Genomic DNA, 19,859 nt, shown 5'->3' with positions numbered 1-19,859 from the left:
TATAGATATACATGCTTATATTAAGCTCCATGATTATTTACATCAGTGTTAAACAACAGGTTTACTGTGAACAAAATATATCAAAATAAATAAAGGTTACTAACCCTAATTTAGAATGAAGTTGTTTTTCATCAAGCTGTTCTCTGGTCGAGGGGTTTACACGCTCTTTTTGGAAGCGAGAGGTCTGGAGTTCTAATCACAGTTAAAGCAACTTTTTTTCTTTCTTTTTTTAATTTGTTTAAGCCAAATAAATCAATTAGTCTTATAGCCAATTTACTACAGTTATAACACTAGAAATAGCATTAGTGGCACTATACAAAAACAAATTGGTTTATAATCTCACAACCTTCACCTTTCTGACATTCTGAGACCCAAACAAATTCAGTGCCTTCTGTGCTTTGATATTAAGCATATTATTTATGATGTTGTATCAAAACAAAAGTTATGTTCAATTTTCATTGCAATCAACTTGTTATGTCCCCTTTTCATTTTTTGTGTGAAATTATTAGTTTTCACAGAATAACTGTAAAAGGATTTCACTAAATGTGTTTATGTTTTGCATGTCAATATGAAATATGATAACGCTTGCCAAATTTTTTTTCTTTGCAGTCAGTTAATTGCAATTGATCTTTTTTTCCAACAATTAATCAAGTCATAATGTGCACTAATGTGTTAATTTGTAACGTTAAAATATAGGACTGTTTTTTGTTCTTTTACATCTGATAAAAAAGTCATCAACTTTGTTGTTGTTGCCTTTCTATAAGGCATATTTTTGTCCATGAAACTGTGTAAATTTGACATCAGGTGTATCCCCCCCCTGCCCCTGCCCTGTTTATTGTCCCGCCTTAGGAGGGGTCTTGTTATATAACTTTGATTGATGATCCATGTGTTTTCTCTTATATCTAGGACAGAACCAACTGCAGTCACAAGAAATAGAGAGACTTTTACTGTCTGATGCTGCCCAGAGTGTACTGGAAATGGGATATCAGCCAAGATTAATTAAAAAATCCATAGAAGAAATTTTAAAACAAAATGGTATGATGTTTTTTTACTATAAAAAAAGCAACACAAACAAACTATTCAATATGAACCTGATTTTCAAGCCTAAAAACATTATTATTCCATGACACTTCGTATCTTGCTAGGGTTGAAGTGAAATTTAATGGTCATATGTTTTCATTTGTTAATGACAGAGGTAAAGGAATAAGTTCACCGCTATACTATGTAACATGGTAAAGTAAAAATTATATCCTGATGTGACATAAGAGACCAAGATTTGTATATTTTCCAGGTGATACAAATATCACTGCTCAACTTCTTATGGAAAAGGTTTTAGAGATCGAGGAATCAGAGAATCGTTCACAATCTGCACCACAAGCTACTGCTACAATAACAAGCTCAGCAACAGTAGCACAAGCTACTGCTACAACAACAACAAACACAGCAACAGCAGTACAAGTCAAAACTCGAACAGGTAAACCAGAAATAACCAAACCTGGAGAAAGTAAAGAAGCTAAAACTAAAAGTAAGGCAGAAAAGAAGCCAGGAAAATTTGATGCATCTAAAGAAAACAAAAGCAAAGGTATAATATTGTTTGTTTTTACATCATTATATCTGTTTTATCCGAGGAAGAAAGTTAATGGTTTGACGCATTGCTAATTCTAGCTATATATTCACTTCAAGGAGAAAGCTAGAAAGTTACAATACAATTATGTTGTGTTAGTTTAACTAGGATCTTTTGTCACTTGTCACTAGCATTTAAAAGATGTAACTGCTGTAATATTACTATAATCTCTTGTTTTAACTTCAATAATGCATCCTTATTGTCACTGCCCTTCAGAAGTTTTCTTAAATCATTTATCATTGTTACAAATTTCTGCCATTGATATTTACTAGAGAGACCATCAAGTGTGCTGATGAATTTCACAAATTAGAAATGATAAAGTTTTACAACATTGTGTTAACTTACATATTTTATCAATTGACAACAAAAATTTGTTAATACACTGTAACTATGTTTGACAGAGAAAAAAGAGGACAAAGGTAAAGAGGACAAAGGTAAAGAGGACAAAGGTAAGTGTTTGGTTGTTTTGATGGCAGTGAATCTCTTAAATAGTTTCTTCCTATCTTCTATTTAACCATAGTTCTAAGATAGCTTTTTGTTAACATCTCAATATTTTTGTACTAAAACCTGATGACTTTACAGACTATAGCAGTGAAACACTCTAGGATATATTTTTGGACAAATATAAGATTTATCAAATTTTGTCATTTATTTTCTGGACAAAATAGAAATGAAAAAATCAGTTGTGTTACCTGTTTAAGCAATAGGAAGAGAATTTTGTTAAAGAGAATCAGTGTTTGATCTGACAGTTGATTATCCTTATAGAGCTTGTTTGATGTTTGTTGATTATTTCCTCTCACACTAGCTAATTGATGTTTCTTTACCTTGACTTACAAAGTATATGGAGAGCTGCCATACTCACCCAGGGGTCTGTGTCCAGATTTCAGATTGAAGTTTTTGTGCAGTAAAATATTTTTTTTACTATGACTTTTTTATTTCTCAAGGTATTAACTTCTGACTTCAAAGTTTGATATCATTCCCATATCTTAATAACATAAGAAGGTTTTTAAGTTTAGCGTCAATATTTCCAGCATTATCTCCCCTTAAAACTTAGAATTTTCCTTTCTTTTTGGTTACTTTTTTATTTCTTCAAACTTCAAATATATTTTTGTTATAAACACCTACATCATAATTATGTGATAAGATTTACAAGTCTAGATCGTGCACTTCAAAATCTCCATTTTGAATTTATTTGAAAATTGTTATAATTTCTTTAAACTATGATCTTTGTAATCATAAATGGTTTCTATTTTACACTTAAGATAATTGTTCTTTGTCATATCATATATGACAAGATTCAAAACTCTAGCATCTTTATTTCAAAAGCTATTTCCTCTTTGAATTTAAAATTTACTTAAAAGGTTATATAATTTTTGCTCTTTTCATTTTTGTTACTGAAGGGATTGGCTTAAGATTTCAGATTGTTATCTTTTCCATTAGAAATTTCTGTGTAACTTTTATTGAAATGGTCACATGCATATTATGTGGTGCAAAAATGTTGAACATTTAAGTGCTTTCTTGATACCAATATAGAAATATATTTATATTATAATTGAACTTTTTATGCCACCGCCCCATCTGCATACATGCCATATCCCCCGCCGGGGGACAAAAACCCCCGATTTTCGACCATGTCTCCCGATCTCCCGCCGTGGGATCGAAATCCCCCGATTTTCAAAAATTCAACCAACAAAAAAATTAAAGCATCATTTTTACCAATAAACATAATTAAACAATAGACTTAAACAACTTTTACAACTATATATGCCTGAAGTAATATTTCCCCATTAAACAGCAGGGGTCTAACGGATAATTGTATTGTTAGTTACTCCGACACACTTCAGCTGTCAAGGAATAACAAATTCTCCTTTGATAAACCTGTCAATCAGTGTCAGTATTGCAGGTGCTTAACCAATGACAGCGTCCGATACTGAATGTGTGACGTATCAATTTTTGTTGGGCTATGTAACCCCGCCTTGAGTTTGTTGTCGGCATTGGGTCTTTGAAGTTGATAAGTGCAGATAAAAAAATAATGATCAGGCAATAGAATCTCAAAGAATCACAGATTAGCAATGTTTGAAACTATTATTTTTTATGTAACTGTGATCTATGTTGTTGCAAAAATAATATAAACTAGCTTTGTCTCACAGTAAGCAACAAACACTGAGGAGGGATTGAAAGAGGTAAAAATCCGTTTCAATCAGATAAATAATAAATAATACCTGTTTTAACACCCAAAGGGCCAAAATAATTAGGTCCAATTATTATCCAGTAGTCAGTACACTCCAAAAAACCTTTACACAACTCTGCATCAATTACACAGTTTACATGTACATACAGGTATCAAGTGACGTAGTGTCTAGACTCCCTACTGCCATATAAGGCAATCGATGTGTGTTAACAAATTGAGGTGTGAAGTACATAATGATTACTGAGTAAACTGGATTAAGATTTGTGTCAGATTTTTTTTTACTGTTTATGAAGTGTCAACGGAAAATTTTTAAGACAGCATTTTTTTATTTCACCTTTCTAAGGCTACAAAAATTCTCCGTGAAAATGTTGATACCTTTCATTTAAAGAGAAAAATCTTTGGCTGTTAAAGTATATTTATTTTAATGATTTTGAATGCATCAAATTCAAGTTATTTGTACTAAAATGATTCAATATATATCTGATATAAAAATGTATTTTATATGATAAACATGCAATTAATTATATTTGTTTTACAGGGATTCTTATTTTATTTACATCAAATATTTAAAGTACCTATGTTTATTTGCAATTGTTTACATATTATTCTTTCACAGTCATGTATGTTAAAACTTGAAAATATCAAATGATCTTGTAGAAATGTTCATTTTCATAATAAAATGGGGGAAATTTAATTAAATGTTTGCATCGTTTTAAGATTACGACTGGTTTGTGCTTGCTTAAAAATCCCCCTACTTTTGGTCCAAATCCCCTGCTTTTTAAAGCCAAATCCCCCTATCTGTGTGGCTGAAAATATGGCATGTATGCATCTGCGATGCGGTGGCATGTAGCGATTCACCTGTGTGTGTGTTTGTATGTATCCATGTATGTATGTATGTGTGCGTGCGTGTGTGCGTGCATGTGCGTTCTATAGGTCATAAAGTGAACTTAAAAAATCTTTTTGTGAAAAACCAGTTGTCCAATTTCAACCAAACTGGGCAGGATTGATCCTTGGGTGAAGGGCTTCCAAATTTGTTCAAAGAATTTTATTCCATGCAGAAATCTGGTTGCCATGGCAACCAAAAGGAATTATAAGAATAAATTTAAAAAATCTTCTTGTAAAAACCCAAAAGGCCTAGAGCTTAGATATTTTGCATAAGGCATTGTTTGGTAGACAAATTATAGCCCTGGGGTCAAAATCGTCCCTGCCCCGGGGTCATTGATTTTCACTATATGTACATATAGTAAAAACTTAAAATACCTTCTTGTATGAAGGTACAAGGCTTAGAGGTGTTATATGTGGTATGTGTCAAAATCAGCCCTGCCCCAGTGGTCATAGGTTTTCCTTATATGTATAAAGTAAAAACTTTTAAAATAGTCTTCTCTAAATTGACAAAGGCTAGAGGTAAGATATTTTGCATGAAACATTGTGTAGTGAACCTCTAGCAAGAATGTTCAAATTAAAGCCTTAGGGTCAAAATTGGCCCAATCCCAGGAGTCATTGATTTTCCCTATATACATATAGTAAAAAATAAAAAAATCTTATTGCCTGAAGGTGCTTACTTAGAGCTTTAATATTTGTTAAATGATATCATCTATAGGTATTCTACCAAAGTTGTTCAAATTTTGCGTGTAGTGTCAAAATTAGCCCCTCCCTGGGGATCATAGGTTTTCCTTATATGTATTTAGTAAAAACTTTAAAAATTGTCTTCTCTAAATTGACAAAGGCTAGAGGTTAGATATTTTGCATGAAATATTGTGTAGTGATCCTCTAGCAAGATTGAACAAATTATAGCCCGAGGGTCAATATTGGCCCCACCCCCAGGGGTCATTGATTTTCACTATATACATATAGTAAACAATTAAAAAATCTTCTTGTCTGAAGGTACAAGGCTTAGAGCTTTGATATTTTGTAAATTATATCATCTATGGGTCCTCTACTAAAGTTGTTTAATTATGCCCCTAGTGTTAAAATTGTCCTGCCCTAGAGGTGATAGTTTCCTTAAATGTATAAAGTAAAAACTTGAAAAATCTTCTCTGAATTGACAATGGCTGGAGGTTAAATATTTGGCATGAGACTTTGGGAAGTGAACCTCTACCAAGCTTGTTCAAATTACAGATGTATAGCCCAGTGTCAAAATTGGCCCGCTCCGGGAGTCATTGATATTCACTATGAACATACAGTTAAAAATTAAAAAATCTTCTTGTCTGAAGGTACAAGGCATAGAGCTTTGATATTTGCTATATATCATCTATAGGTCCTCCACCAAAGTTGTTCAAATTTTTCCCCTGGTGTCAAAATGGGGTATTGATTCTCATTGTATACACATTGTAAAAACAGAAACTAAAACAAATGTTTTCTGAATTGGAGAAAGCTACAGCTTAGATATTTGACATGAAATGTTGTTTGCTGAACCTGTATCATGATTGTTTTGAATTAAACCCTTTGGTCAAAATTATGCCTTGCCCAAGTGGACAGTGACCTACTTTCTTGTCCTTTGATGTACAGCTATGAAATTTGAACCATGTGCACAGATTAAGATGTAAAGTGAACTTTGATACCAGCTGACCTAGATTTTGACAAAGTGTCTCACTGTGTTGTCCTTTGATGTAGTCATAAAGTTTAGGCTGTCTGAAATATGACCTTCACCACCAAATTCACTAGACTCAACTGCATTGACATATTCCTACTCTGATCTTTTATTATGCCACCCCAGCATCTGCGATGCGGTGGCATATAGCGATTCACCTTGTGTGTTTGTTTGTGTGTGTGTTCTATAGATTATATAGGGAAAAACCACTTGTCCAATTTTAACCAATCTGGCAGGATTGGTACTTGGGTGAAGGGCTTTCAAAGTTGTTGAAAGAATTTCATTCCATGCAGAAATCTGGTTGCCATGGCAACCAAAAGGAATTATCAGAATAAATTTTAAAAATTCTTCTTGTAAAGACCCAAAAGGCCTAAAGCTTAGATATTTAGCATAAGGCATTGTCTGGTAGACCTCTACCAAGATTGTTCAAATTATAGCCCTGGGGTCAAATTCGGGCCGCCCCGGGGGTCATTGATTTTACTATATGTACATGTAGTAAAAACTTAAAATACCTTCTTGTAAAGACAAAAAAGGCCTAGAGCTTAGATATTTTGCATAAGGTGTTGTCTGGTAGACCCTTACCAACATTGTTCAAATTTTAGCCCTGGGGTCAAAATGTGCCCCGCCCCGGGGGTCATTGATTTTCAGTATATGTACATATAGTAAAAACTTTAAATACTTTCTTGTAAAGACCCAAAAGGCCTAGAGCTTACATATTTTGCATAAGGCATTGTCTGAAAAACCTCTACCCAGATTGTTCAAATTATAGCCCTGGGGTCTAATTGGACCCGCCCCTGGGGTCATTGATTTTCCTTATATGTATATAGTAAAAACTTATTGTTAAAACTTAAAAAAAAATTCTCCGAGCAATTGACAAATGCTACAGGTTGGATATTTTGCATGAAACATTGTGAAGTGAACCGCTAGCAAGATTGTTCAAATTATAGCCCTGGGGTCAAAATTGACCCCACCCCGGGGGTCATTGATTTTCAATATATACATATAGTAAAAAATAAAAAATCTTATTTTCTGAAGGTACAAGGCTTAGATCTTTAATATTTGTTAAATGATATCATCTATAGGTACTCTACCAAAGTTGTTCAAATTTTGCCTCTAGTGTCAAAATTAGACCCACCCTGGTGGCAATAGGTTTTCCTTATATGTTTATAGTAAAAACTAAAAAAATTATCTTCTCAAAATTTACAAAGGCTAGAGTTAAGATATTTTGCATGAAACAATGTGTAGTGAACCTCTAGCAAGATTGTACAAATTATAGCCCTGTGGTCAAAATTGGCCCCACCCCGGGGGTCATTGAATTTCACTTTGTTCATAATTATAGTAAAAAAATTAAAAAATCTTCTTCTGTTAAGGTACAAGGCTTAGTGCTTTGATATTTGGTATACAATATCACCTATGGTTCCTCTACTAAAGTTGTTTTAATTATGTCCCTAGTGTTAAAATTGCCCTGCCCCAGAGGCGATAGTATAAAGTAAAAACTTGAAAAATCTTATTCTCTGAATTGACAAATGCATAGAGCTTTGATGTTTGCAATATAATATCATCTATAGGTCCTCTACCTAAGTTGTTCAAATTTTTCCCCTGGTGTCAAAATTGGCCCTGCCCGGGTGCAGTGATTCGCATTATGTACACATAGTAAAAACAGAAACTGAATTTCTGAATTTGAGAAAGCTACAGCTTAGATATTTGACATGAAATGTTGTTTGGTGAACCTGTATCAAGTTTGTTCTGAATTGGGTCAAAATTTTGCCTTGCCCAAGGTTACAGTGATCTACTGCAATGGAATTATGACCATGTGCACAGTTTTAGTTGTATAATTGAACTTTGATATCAGGTGACCTAGATTTTGATGATGTGACCTACTTTCTTGTCCTTTGATGTACAGCTATGAAATTTGAACCATGTGCACAGATTAAGATGTAAAGTGAACTTTGATATCAGCTGACCTAGATTTTGACAAAGTGTCGTACTCTGTTGTCCTTTGATGTAGTCATGAAATTTAGGTTGTGTGAAATATGACCTTCACCACCAAATTCAGTAGTAGATTTAACCACTAATCTGATAATAAGAATTAGATAGGTCAGGAATCTATGCATTATGACAATTTTCAATTGTATAGAAACACAAAAAAAATCTGTTCCTACACTACTATTTAGTGTTGTATTTCACAAATACAATCTTGTTATGTACTGTAAATTCAGATATTGTATATTATTAATGCATCATTGTTAGCACAGAAGATATATCATATATTGCAAAGTTATGTAAATGATGCACAATTCTGTAAATTAACAAAATTTTATCTATGTATTGTAATTTTAAATGCAAGTAAATTCAGTGCATTATGTTTAATAATTTATCAGTTGGGCAGTGTATATCGGTATTAAATAGCTATATAGTCTAACATGATCACCAATAAGAGAGCTCACTAATACTGATTTTAAAGATAAAATGATAATTCTAACTACTTTCTTCTTCAGATGAGTCCCAAGAGGATCCAAAGGCCATAAAGAAGGAGAATGAAGAGTTAAAGGAGCAAACATTATGTAAAGTTTGTTTAGATAACACAGTTTGTATTGTGTTTTTGCCTTGCGGGCATTTAGTTACCTGTGCCGATTGTGCTCCAGCCATGAGAAAATGTCCTATTTGTAGAGCACTTGTTAAGGGCACAGTTAGAACATATATGTCATAAGTTACGATATCTTAATGTTAACATAGTTGGAATACTATTGATAATCGCTACAGAAAGTTTATCGTGTTTTCTTAACATGTACATGGTGTAAACTGTAAACAGTAATTGAGAAGTGAGTTCTATGAAGTGTTGAAATATTGCTTTGTTCTTTTTAGCTCACCTGTCACAAAGTGACAGGGTGAGCTTTTGTGATCGCTTTTCATCCGGCGTCCGTCCGGCGTCTGTCGTCCGTCCGGCGTCCGTCTGTCCTTAAACTTTTACTTTAAATGACATCTCCTCATAAACCACTAAGCCAATTTCATCCAAATTTCACAGGAATGTTCCTTTGGTGGTCACCTTTAAAAATGTTCAAAGAATTTAATTCCATGCAGAACTCTGGTTGCCATGGCAACGGAAAGAAAAAACTTAAAAAATCTTCTTTTAAAGAACCCAAAGAGCTAGAGCTAAGATATTTAGCATGAAACATGTTCTAATGAGTGTCTACCAAGTTTGTTCAAATAAAAGCCCTAGGGTCAAAATTGGCCCCACCCCAGGGGGTTATTGATTTTCCCTATATCCATATAGTAAAAACTTAAAAAATCTTCTTTTAAAGAACTCAAAGAGCTAAAGCTAAGACCTTTAGCATGAAACATTTTCTAATGGGTGTCTACCAAGTTTGTTCAAATAAAAGCCCCGGGGTCAAAATTGGCCCCGCCCCGGGGGTTGATTTTCCTAATATGTGTATAGCAAAAACTTATAAAATCTTCTTTGAAAAAACCCAATGAGCTAGAGCTTAGATGTTTAGCATGAAACATCTTCTTATTGATGTCTAATAAAAGCCCTTGGATTAAAATTGGGGGGGGGGGGGGGTAGATCGTTGTTTTTCATTATATGTGTGTAGTAAAAACTTAACATCGTGAAACATCTTCTAATGGGTGTCTTCCAAGTTTGTTCAAATAAAAGCCCTGGGGTTTAAACAGCCCAGCTCTGGGTGCCTTTATATAGTTGAGCAACCTCAGGGCCATCATGGCCATCTTGTTTCAAATCCATGTTCTACCCACTTTTCATTACAAAGTCAGACATCAATGTGCATTATTTTCCACTACAATTGAAAATTGTGTATGAGCACTGCAGTTTTTATCCCCCGCCGATGGAATCGGGAGGGGGATATAGTTTTGGCGTTGTCCGTCCGTCCTTCCGTCCGTCCGTCCGTCCATCCATCTGTCCGTCGGAATTTCGTTTCCGGAGTAGTTCTCTGCAACTACTGGCTGGAATTCAACGAAACTTTATGGGAATCATCAATATCAAGAGGAGATACGCATATCGTCGGCTTGTTCCGGTCCGACCCTTTAATTCAGAGTTATGGCCCTTGATTAGTTATGTAGTATGCATATAGAGTAAAATCGTTTCCGCACTACTTCTCTGCAAAGTTCTACTGGCTGGAATTCAACGAAACTTTATGGGAATCATCAATACCAAGAGGAGATGCGCATATCGTCGGCTTGTTCCTGTCAGACACTTTAACTCAGAGTTATGGCCCTTGATTAATAATCCAATATGCATATGGAGTAAAAATCGTTTCGGGAGTAGTTCTCTGCAACTACTGGCTGGAATTCAACGAAACTTTATGGGAATCATCAATATCAAGAGGAGATGCGCATATCGTCGGCTTGTTCCGGTCAGACCCTTTAACTCAGAGTTATGGCCCTTGATTAGTTATGTAGTATGCATATAGAGTAAAAATCGTTTCCGCACTACTTCTCTGCAACTACTGGCTGGAATTCAACGAAACTTTATGGGAACCTTCAATACCAAGAGGAGATGCGCATATCGTTGGCTTGTTCCGGTCAGACACTTTAACTCAGAGTTATGGCCCTTGATTAGTTATGCAGTATCCATATAGAAAAATATTTGTTTCCTCGCTACTTCTCTGCTACTACTGGCTGGAATTCAATGAAACTTTATGGGATACTAAGAGGAGATGTGCATACAGTCGCCTTGTTCCAGTCAGATACTTATAACTCAGATTTATGGCCCTTGATTAGTTATGTAGTATGCATACATCTCATTGGCATTTCCAGATTTTACTATTTAACACAAAGTTATGGCTCTGTTATTGCCCTGAATATTTATCAAGTTAAAAAAATATTACTGTTTATGCCATGATTAATATATAAATAAAGCCTTATGTCTTCAGTTGTTGTGTTAATAATAACCAGTACTCGGCGGGGGATATAAATTCAACGAATTTGCTTGTTTTTATAGTGATGGCAAGCTGACTGCCCAAGCTGATGTTGTTTGTCATCATCCACAATTTCTTTAAATCTCATTCAAAACCTTTCCAAACTTCACAAGAATTATCTATAAGTGGATCTTTACAAAAGTTACATAAATAGTTCCAGTCTGATACATAAGTATTTCACAGGAGCTAAAAATTTACTTTTGATAATGTAATTTAAAAATTACTGAGTGAGCTACCATTTGTGTCCATTTGTGCTTGAGGGACACTAGTGATGTTGTCCTCCACCAGAATAGCTGGTAGGTCACTGTATGACCTAACTGTTTGGTGCCAAACAAGAAGAAAAAGTTCTTGTGTGAAACTGCAATGCCTAGATCTTGGTCTTTTTTGGCATGTTGCATTGCTTTTAGGTCTTTTACAGAAGTGACAAAAATCATGCACCTGGGGTCAAAAAAGGTTCAGTCTTGGGAGTCACTTAGACTTACATAGTGAAATGCATTGATGTCTTCTTGTGTGAAGTTAAAATGCCCAAAGTTTTGTTATTTGGCATGTTTAAATGTTTTAAAAGTTATGCAGCTCACCTTATTACTGTTTTTTATGCCCCCACAAAGTGGGGAGCATATAGCGTTGCACTTGTCTGTCCGTCCGTCCGTATGTCTGTCCAAGCAACCAAATAGGGATAGGGGGCCATCTAACTGTAAACAGAACAAAAGAGAACAATAGAGTTCATTCCGTAGCAATAGAATAAGGGGCCATGGCCCTCTATTAAACAAAAGAAAATGACAAAAGAAATGGCCCCTTAGTCCATTTAAGTGGCACGTCCGTACGTCCCGAAATCTTGTGAACACAACTCCTCTTAAACCGGATGGCAGATTTTGCTTAAACTTCCAGGGATGAACAACCTTAATGTGTAGATGGAAGAATAGGAAGGAATTTTTGCTGCGACCAAATTTAACAGAATTATGGCCCTTTGTTGATTTTTTTCACTATATACCATATATATGTTGTCAGTGGGGGCATCCGTGTCCTTTGGACACAGTTCTAGTTGTATTGAAGAATAGTGACATTTTCTAACAATGCATCTTGGGTGAGTGAAAGCCATCATGACCATCTTGTTTTATATACATGTATATCTAATTACTATTTTGTTGGATAAAATAGAACAAAACTGAGAACCAGTCAGTGCTATACAAATTATTCTCACCTTACTAGATTCTTAAACCTAACATTGAAGGCATTTAGTTGTTTTGAGTATGTGGGCCATTATTGAGATTTGTGAAGAATTTGAAAACCTTAAATTTATTTTGTTGGTATATTTAGCTACTGTGACGTTTAGTACAGTTATTTGGGTACACCTGACCTTCTTCCTCCTGAAGTTCTGTTGTGGACTTTTGCTGTGTTTAATTTGGAACTGTTCCACTGATAAATTACAATGTACTATAATTGAAGGCCAACATATCATTTGGAATAGTTGGACATTCAAGCCTGGATATATATTGGAGACAGGAGCATGATGTTTTCTATGGAATATTTACAGTTGTAATATATGACCTAAAGATGATAAAATATGAGGGTAAAATTGTATCTGAATCTGATAAGTATTTAATGTGAAGCATTTAAAAGAGAATATACAGGTGATTTGTGTAATGAATGGTAAAATAAAGCTCAGTCTCTGGTATTGACCCAGGTAGGCAACGTCTGATTACATTACATTGTTGGCAGTTCCAAGTTTTAACTGGGTACAGTAACTGTTGTACTAATTGTTCATCATTTAAATCAGCATAGCAAACACAAGTGTAGTGTATCAGTTATATACATGTCAGTTACATACATATCTCACATACAAGCTGATTTTTGTCTGAGCGTACATCGTCGTATTCATATCAATTGCTTGATCTTGCTTAGAAAATTTTTAGAAAGTTTTAGGTTTTTTTTCTGTAACATTTGTTTGAATGCTTTAATTTTTGTCACTATTCTTCTTTAGTTTTCTGGAGCCCTGAACATTTTATGAAACTTCCTGATTGATTTGTTATTTATGTGATAATGTGAAGTTTATGTTTGATTGTGTACAATGTCTCATCATATCAATTAATAAATGTGTCTTGATTATAATGATAATTAAAAAAAAAGTATGACCAAGTATCCTAATTAACACAGAATAACATTTATTTATGGTGAGTGTTAATGTCAGTTCTATGTTAAAGTGTCCTAATGATTGGAAATGTTTACTTTGGCTTTATATAGAAAATATTTATAAGCGTTATTGATGGTTTGATATTTTGTGACTTTGATATTGGGATATTTTCTTCTTTTACTGAGTTTACCTGTAGTGTATAGAGTTTAAAATGATACATTTTATTATCTTTGTGTGTAAATGATTTAAAAAAGTCTGTGTAGCAATTACAATTATTTTCAAATATATAATTTGAACATAATTTATCCAAGTGTGATTTGATGTGACTTAAACAACCTGAAAAAAACTTGCTGACTGTGAGTCTTTATTTGTTTGATTATTGTGATTTGTTTAATAAGTAATTTATACTTGTATAACGATGTTATTGCAAAGGAAATCTATGTGTTTTATTGTCATATTAATTTTTGTTTTTAAAGATGTAAACTATTTGACAAACACATTTTGTTTGTTTGTTTGACAAAAAAGTGCTTTATGTATGCCATTGTTGACAGAATGTGCAAAATTGACAATCAAAATTTGTTAAAATGCTGCATAAATTTCAACAATTGTTTTGTTTCATTAAATTGAGTTTTCAAACACTATACTAAATGATTTTGAAGTGTATAATGCTAGATGTCCATGTATTTATAAGAAATGCAAGTATCTTGTTATTTTAGTTTCAAGTTATTTCAGGTCCATCTGTTTCATAGAGTCTTTAGAGATCCAAAACAGAAAATTAAGAATGTTGCAGGGTAAGATTTGAATGAGCCTGTTTATGGACGATACAGGAAAGTGCAAGCTACTGTATATAAATAATAGCAGAAAATCCTTTTGGGATGCACTGAACTAGAAAAAATATGACACTGAATAAATTCAATTCATTACCATATGTTTTATGAGGATAAAACAATTTACAGACATTCATGTTAGAAAATTGTTCTTTAATGCATTCTTACTCATTTAGATTATTTGTTTTCTTTTGCTTATATTCTATTTTCTTCAGTGTTTGAATTGCTTGTGTATGTTGAATATTATTTGTTATTGTTTGTAACTGTATATATTAAGTAAATTTGACAGAGGCTCATAGCAAGACTAGCCTTGCCTTTTAATAATAGTAATAAAAATCTTTAGTTTTAGAAGGTAACATTCAAAGTTTACAAATTAAGAAGTATATTTATTATCCCCCGCCGAAAAGGCGGCTGGGGATATAGAAATAGTCTCCGTCCGTCCGACCTTCCTTCCGTCCGACATTTTTGTCCGGAGCATATCTCTAAAAGTATTTGAGTTATCAACTTGAAACTTCACAGGTGGATAGACCTCATTGAGGAGGAGTGCAGTGCACAAGAATGATAACTCTACCCTGCATAATTTTTGAGTTATTGCCCTTTGTTATTTTTCAAAATTGATTTTTGTCCAGAGCATAACTCCAAAAGCCTATGAGATATCAACATGAAACTTCTTAGGTGCATATATCTCACTCAGGAGGTGTGCAGTGCACAAGAATGATAACTCTACCTTTCATAATTTTTGAGTTATTGCCCTTTGTTATTTTTCATACTTAATTTTTCACCCGAGTGGAGCAAAACTCAAAAAGTTTTTGAGATATCAACATGAAATGTCATAGTTGGATAGATCTTATTGAGGAGGAATGTTGTGCGCAAGAATGATAACTCTTCCCTATACAATTTTTGAGTTATTGCCCTTTGTTCTTTTTCATGCTATTTTGTCCAGAGCTTATCTCAAAAAGTATTTGAGGTATCAACTTGAAACTTCATAGGTGGATGGATCTCATTGAGGAGGAGTGCAGTGCACAAGAATGATAACTCTACCCTGCATTATTTTTGAGTTATTGCCCTTTGTTATTTTTCAAAATTAATTTTCGTCCAGAGCATAACTCAAAAAGCTTTTGAGACATCAAAATGAAACTTCATAGGTGCATAGATCTCACTCAGGAGGTGTGCAGTGCACAAGAATGATAACTCTACCTTTCATAATTTTTGAGTTATTGCCCTTTGTTATTTTTCATACCTAATTTTTCACCCGAGTGGAGCATAACTCAAAAGTGTTTGAGATGTCAACATGAAATGTCATAGGTGGATAGATTTAATTGAGGAGGAATGCTGTGCACAAGAATGATAACTCTTCCCTGTACAATTTTTGAGTTATTGCCCTTTGTTCTTTTTCATACTATTTTGTCCGGAGCTTATCACAAAAAGTATTTGAGGTATCAACTTGAAACTTCATAGGTGGATGAATCTCATTGAGGAAGAGTGCAGTGCACAAGAACGATAACTCTACCCTGCATAATTGTTTAGTTATTGCCAGAGCTGCATCAGTACTAAGGGTGTAGTACTTAAGTACCAGTACCAGTACTTGGCAAATTTTGCAGTACCATTACCAGTACCAGTACTAGATTTTAGCTCGGTACTGCAGTACCAGTACTTTTTTTAGTGAAGTAATTAAGTATCAGTACCATTACTTTTATATATTCATCAAAGTTTGAATAAATACAGTGTCAAACAAATAATTGCAAATATTATTCAGCAAAGAAATAAAATCATAATTTACTTTAAAGTTAACATAACATATTTACAACTTTATAGTTTTAACATACTTTTTACAAACAATATATACAACATATATTCATGTCATATCTAATTGTTTATTAACCAGTCAACTGTATAAATACAATGCAAACATCTTTCATTTAAAACACAACAGTCTTTTGTCGCCTTTCACACCTCTGTTCAATTTATACCAAAGTAAATAACAACTTTTTATGGTGCTAACAATATCACTTTTTTCACTTGAAATGGGATTAATTAGAATTGAAGAAATAAATTAGTGTTTATTTGCTCTTTTACTAGTAAATACAAAGTAATAAAAGATTTTAATAAGGATATTTTAGGGTAAAGAGTTATTTAGTCTGTTTATCTTAATTTAATTTTTACTTAAAGTCTTTGGTGCTTTTTATGATGACTACTATGTTAACATTTGAAGGAATATTGCAGCAAATTATCTTTACAGCTTTATTTTATTAGAAAAATTGATGCTATTTTTATCAAAACCAAAAGTACTGGGTAATGCAGTAGCAGTACCACTCTTTAGTCCCCTACCGGTTTACCGGAGGGGACTTTAGGTTTACCCTCCGTCCGTCTGTCCGTCTGTCCGTCAGTCCGCACTCACAGGAGAGTAATTATGTGGCTAGAGGGACAATAGGTTCTCTTTGATGTCATTCATTCCGTAATGCTTTTATGTGGCTATTTTCTTTTGCGTGGCTAAAAAGAACAATAGAGAGAACAATAGAGTAGCCACATAATTACTGTCCTGTGAGAACGTCCGTCCGTCAGTCCGTCCGTCCACAAAACTGGATCCCGCGATAACGCAAAAAGTACTGAAAATATTTTAATGAAACTTGATATATGGATAGATGGCAGTATGGAGATTATGCACGTCTTTTTCTTTTCTTCCTATGTTGAAAATTCTGGTTGCTATGGCAACAAATAGACTGAAAATATGGCAAATTTTACACATAACCTGGATCCCTCGATAACGCAAAAAGTACTGAAAATATTTTTATGAAACTTGATATATGGATAGATGGCAGTATGGAGATTATGCACGTCTTTTTCTTTTCTTCCTATGTTGAAAATTCTGGTTGCTATGGCAACAAATAGACTGAAAATATGGCAAATTTTACACATAACCTGGATCCAGTGATAACACAAAAAGTACTGAAAATATGTTTATGAAACTTGACATATGGGTAGATGGCAGTATGGAAATTATGCACATCCTTTTCTTATCTTCCTATGTTGAAAATTCTGGTTGCTATGGCAACAAATAGACTGAATTTCAAGATTTCTGATTCTAGTTTTTAAGTTTTTTCACTATAAGTTCTTTATTTCTTAAGGTATTTTCTTCAAACTTTAAATATAAGTTGCTTGTCATCAACCACATCATAAGTAACAAGGTTTACAACTCTAGCACAAAATTTATCAGAATTACCTCCCTTGAACTTAAAATTTTCATGAAAAAAACATTGTTTTTTTTTTAATAACTTCTTTTTCTGAATGTATCTACTTCAAACTTCATATAAATGTTTCTTATTATCACTCAACATTTGTGAGTGTTTAATACTCTAGCAAGACTATTTCCAGAATTATGCCCCTTTTGAACTTAGACTTTTTTTTTGAGAAATTGGTAATTTTTACTCCAACTTCTTCAATCATGATAGGATTTTAAAAATGTTATATTTTGATAACAGGGATGTTTAAAAAATAACTTTAGAGTGTTCTTCGGTCCGTCTGTCTGTACATAAAAACTGTTTCCTGTGATCACTTTTAAAGAACTTTTTCAACAATTTTACTTAAAATAGGAACATAAGTGAATGGCCAATGGCCCTTCAGAATGTTGCTTGGGCTCTTACCGGTAGGGGACTTATGGATTGCTTGCAATACTATGATAATTGCTTGTTAAGACAGTAATGCAGTACCAGTAGTAGCAAAATTTTGTAAGAGTAATTCAGTATCAGTACCAGTACTTGCAAAATTGCTGCAGTACGTACTGCAGTACCAGTACCAGTAATGCAGCTCTGGTTATTGCCCTTTTTTTATTTTTCAAAATTAATTTTTGTCCAGAGCATAACTCAAAAGGCCTTTGAGATATCATTATGAAACTTCATAGGTGCATAGATCTCACTCAGGAGATGTGCAGTGCACAAGAATGATAACTCTACCTTTTATAATTTTTGAGTTATTGCCCTTTGTTATTTTTCATACTTAATTTTTCAATTCAATTTTTTTCTCAAAAAGTATTTGAGGTATCAACATGAAATGTCATAGGTGGGTAGATTTAATTGAGGAGGAATGCTGTGCACAAGAATGATAACTCTTCCCTGTAAGACCCCCACGATTACACGTTTAAACGGATTCGTTTCGATTTTCATTCATAAACGTTTACGATATTGTTAACCGTTTAATCGAAATGACCATATTGTCTTACAAAATTTCTTAAACATTGAATGTAATCATGGATTTTATCAATTTTAGTGGTTTATTCCAAAGTAAACAAACGGAAAATAGGCGTTTTCAACCCTCAACGCAGCATTTCGGTCCAAAATTGCTCGTGACATAATACATTTTTGGTAAAAAATGGGGTTACAATGCAAAAAATGTGTTCTGACTCAATCGTGATGAGCCCTGCGCATTCTTTATTTGTACATGTGTGAAAAATAGAAAGAAATACATCATTTGGCGACTCAAATACATGGTGTGTATAGTACATAGAGGTACCACCGTTTAAACGGTATCGTTTCGGTTCTTAGCAATCGTGTAAAGGTTTACAAAAAATTGTAAACGTGGGAGCCTTACTTCCCTGTACAATTTTTGAGTTATTGCCCTTTGTTCTTTTTCATACTATTTTGTCCGGAGCTTATCTCAAAAAGTATTTGAGGTATCAACTTGAAACTTCATAGGTGGATGAATCTCATTGAGGAAGAGTGCAGTGCACAAGAACGATAACTCTACCCTGCATAATTGTTTAGTTATTGCCCTTTTTTTATTTTTCAAAATTAATTTTTGTCCCGAGCATAACTCAAAAGGCCTTTGAGATATCATTAGGAAACTTCATAGGTGCATAGATCTCACTCAGGAGTTGTGCAGTGCACAAGAATGATAACTCTACCTTTTATAATTTTTGAGTTATTGCCCTTTGTTATTTTTCATACTTAATTTTTCAATTCAATTTTTTTCTCAAAAAGTATTTGAGGTATCAACTTGAAACTTCATAGGTGGATAGATTTTACTGAGGAGGGATGCAGCACACAAGAATGATAACCTACCCTGCATTATTTATCAGTTATTGCCCTTTGTTATTTTCAGCCATCAGTATTCACATAGGTTTCAAATCTGTAATCACTACAGTTTTCATTACCAAAAGACCTCTTAAAATGGAATTATTCTGCTCTACTACATATTCATGTACATTCTTCCAGAGAGAAAACACATTCGGCGGGGGATGGCCATGTTGACATGGATGGCCTTCTGATTTAACATTAACAAAGAAAAAAAATGTAAATATATACAAAATTTAAAATCATTTTGTACTAACAAAAGAAATTAAATATATTCTTGAAAGTAAAGTTAGATATTTAAATAAAGTATTATTGTATAATTGAAAATAAGACATTTTGTCATAAATTTTGCAAAGTTTCTTTTTTAATGACCTCGTTACAATATTGTCTTTGATACTTGTATCCCTTTTTGTTGCTGAGGGTGTTTTTGTTTGGTTGTTTTAAGAAAAACAAAATTTTAACAGTTTGAAGAACTAACATCTGGTTAAACAGTTATGTT

General features: G+C 33.6%; 1 protein-coding gene across 1 annotated transcript in view; it reads left to right on the top strand.

The window, feature by feature from the left end:
- LOC132756601 (uncharacterized) overlaps positions 1-10,535 on the top strand; it is a 44,161-nt gene extending 33,626 nt beyond the window's left edge. Inside the window, exons 10-13 of the mRNA XM_060747716.1 lie at positions 907-1,035; positions 1,292-1,582; positions 2,026-2,073; positions 8,904-10,535. Coding sequence (XP_060603699.1) covers positions 907-1,035; positions 1,292-1,582; positions 2,026-2,073; positions 8,904-9,115 — 680 coding nt within the window. The 3' untranslated portion in view covers positions 9,116-10,535. The remainder of the gene's footprint in view (positions 1-906; positions 1,036-1,291; positions 1,583-2,025; positions 2,074-8,903) is intronic.
- The last annotated feature ends 9,324 nt before the right edge of the window (positions 10,536-19,859 follow it).

This window comes from Ruditapes philippinarum, unplaced genomic scaffold (assembly GCF_026571515.1).
Source record: "Ruditapes philippinarum isolate M1 unplaced genomic scaffold, ASM2657151v2 ctg1324_1_1_1_1, whole genome shotgun sequence".
In the NCBI taxonomy this organism is placed as follows: domain Eukaryota; kingdom Metazoa; phylum Mollusca; class Bivalvia; order Venerida; family Veneridae; genus Ruditapes; species Ruditapes philippinarum.
This window is presented reverse-complemented; position numbering and strand designations above follow the sequence as displayed.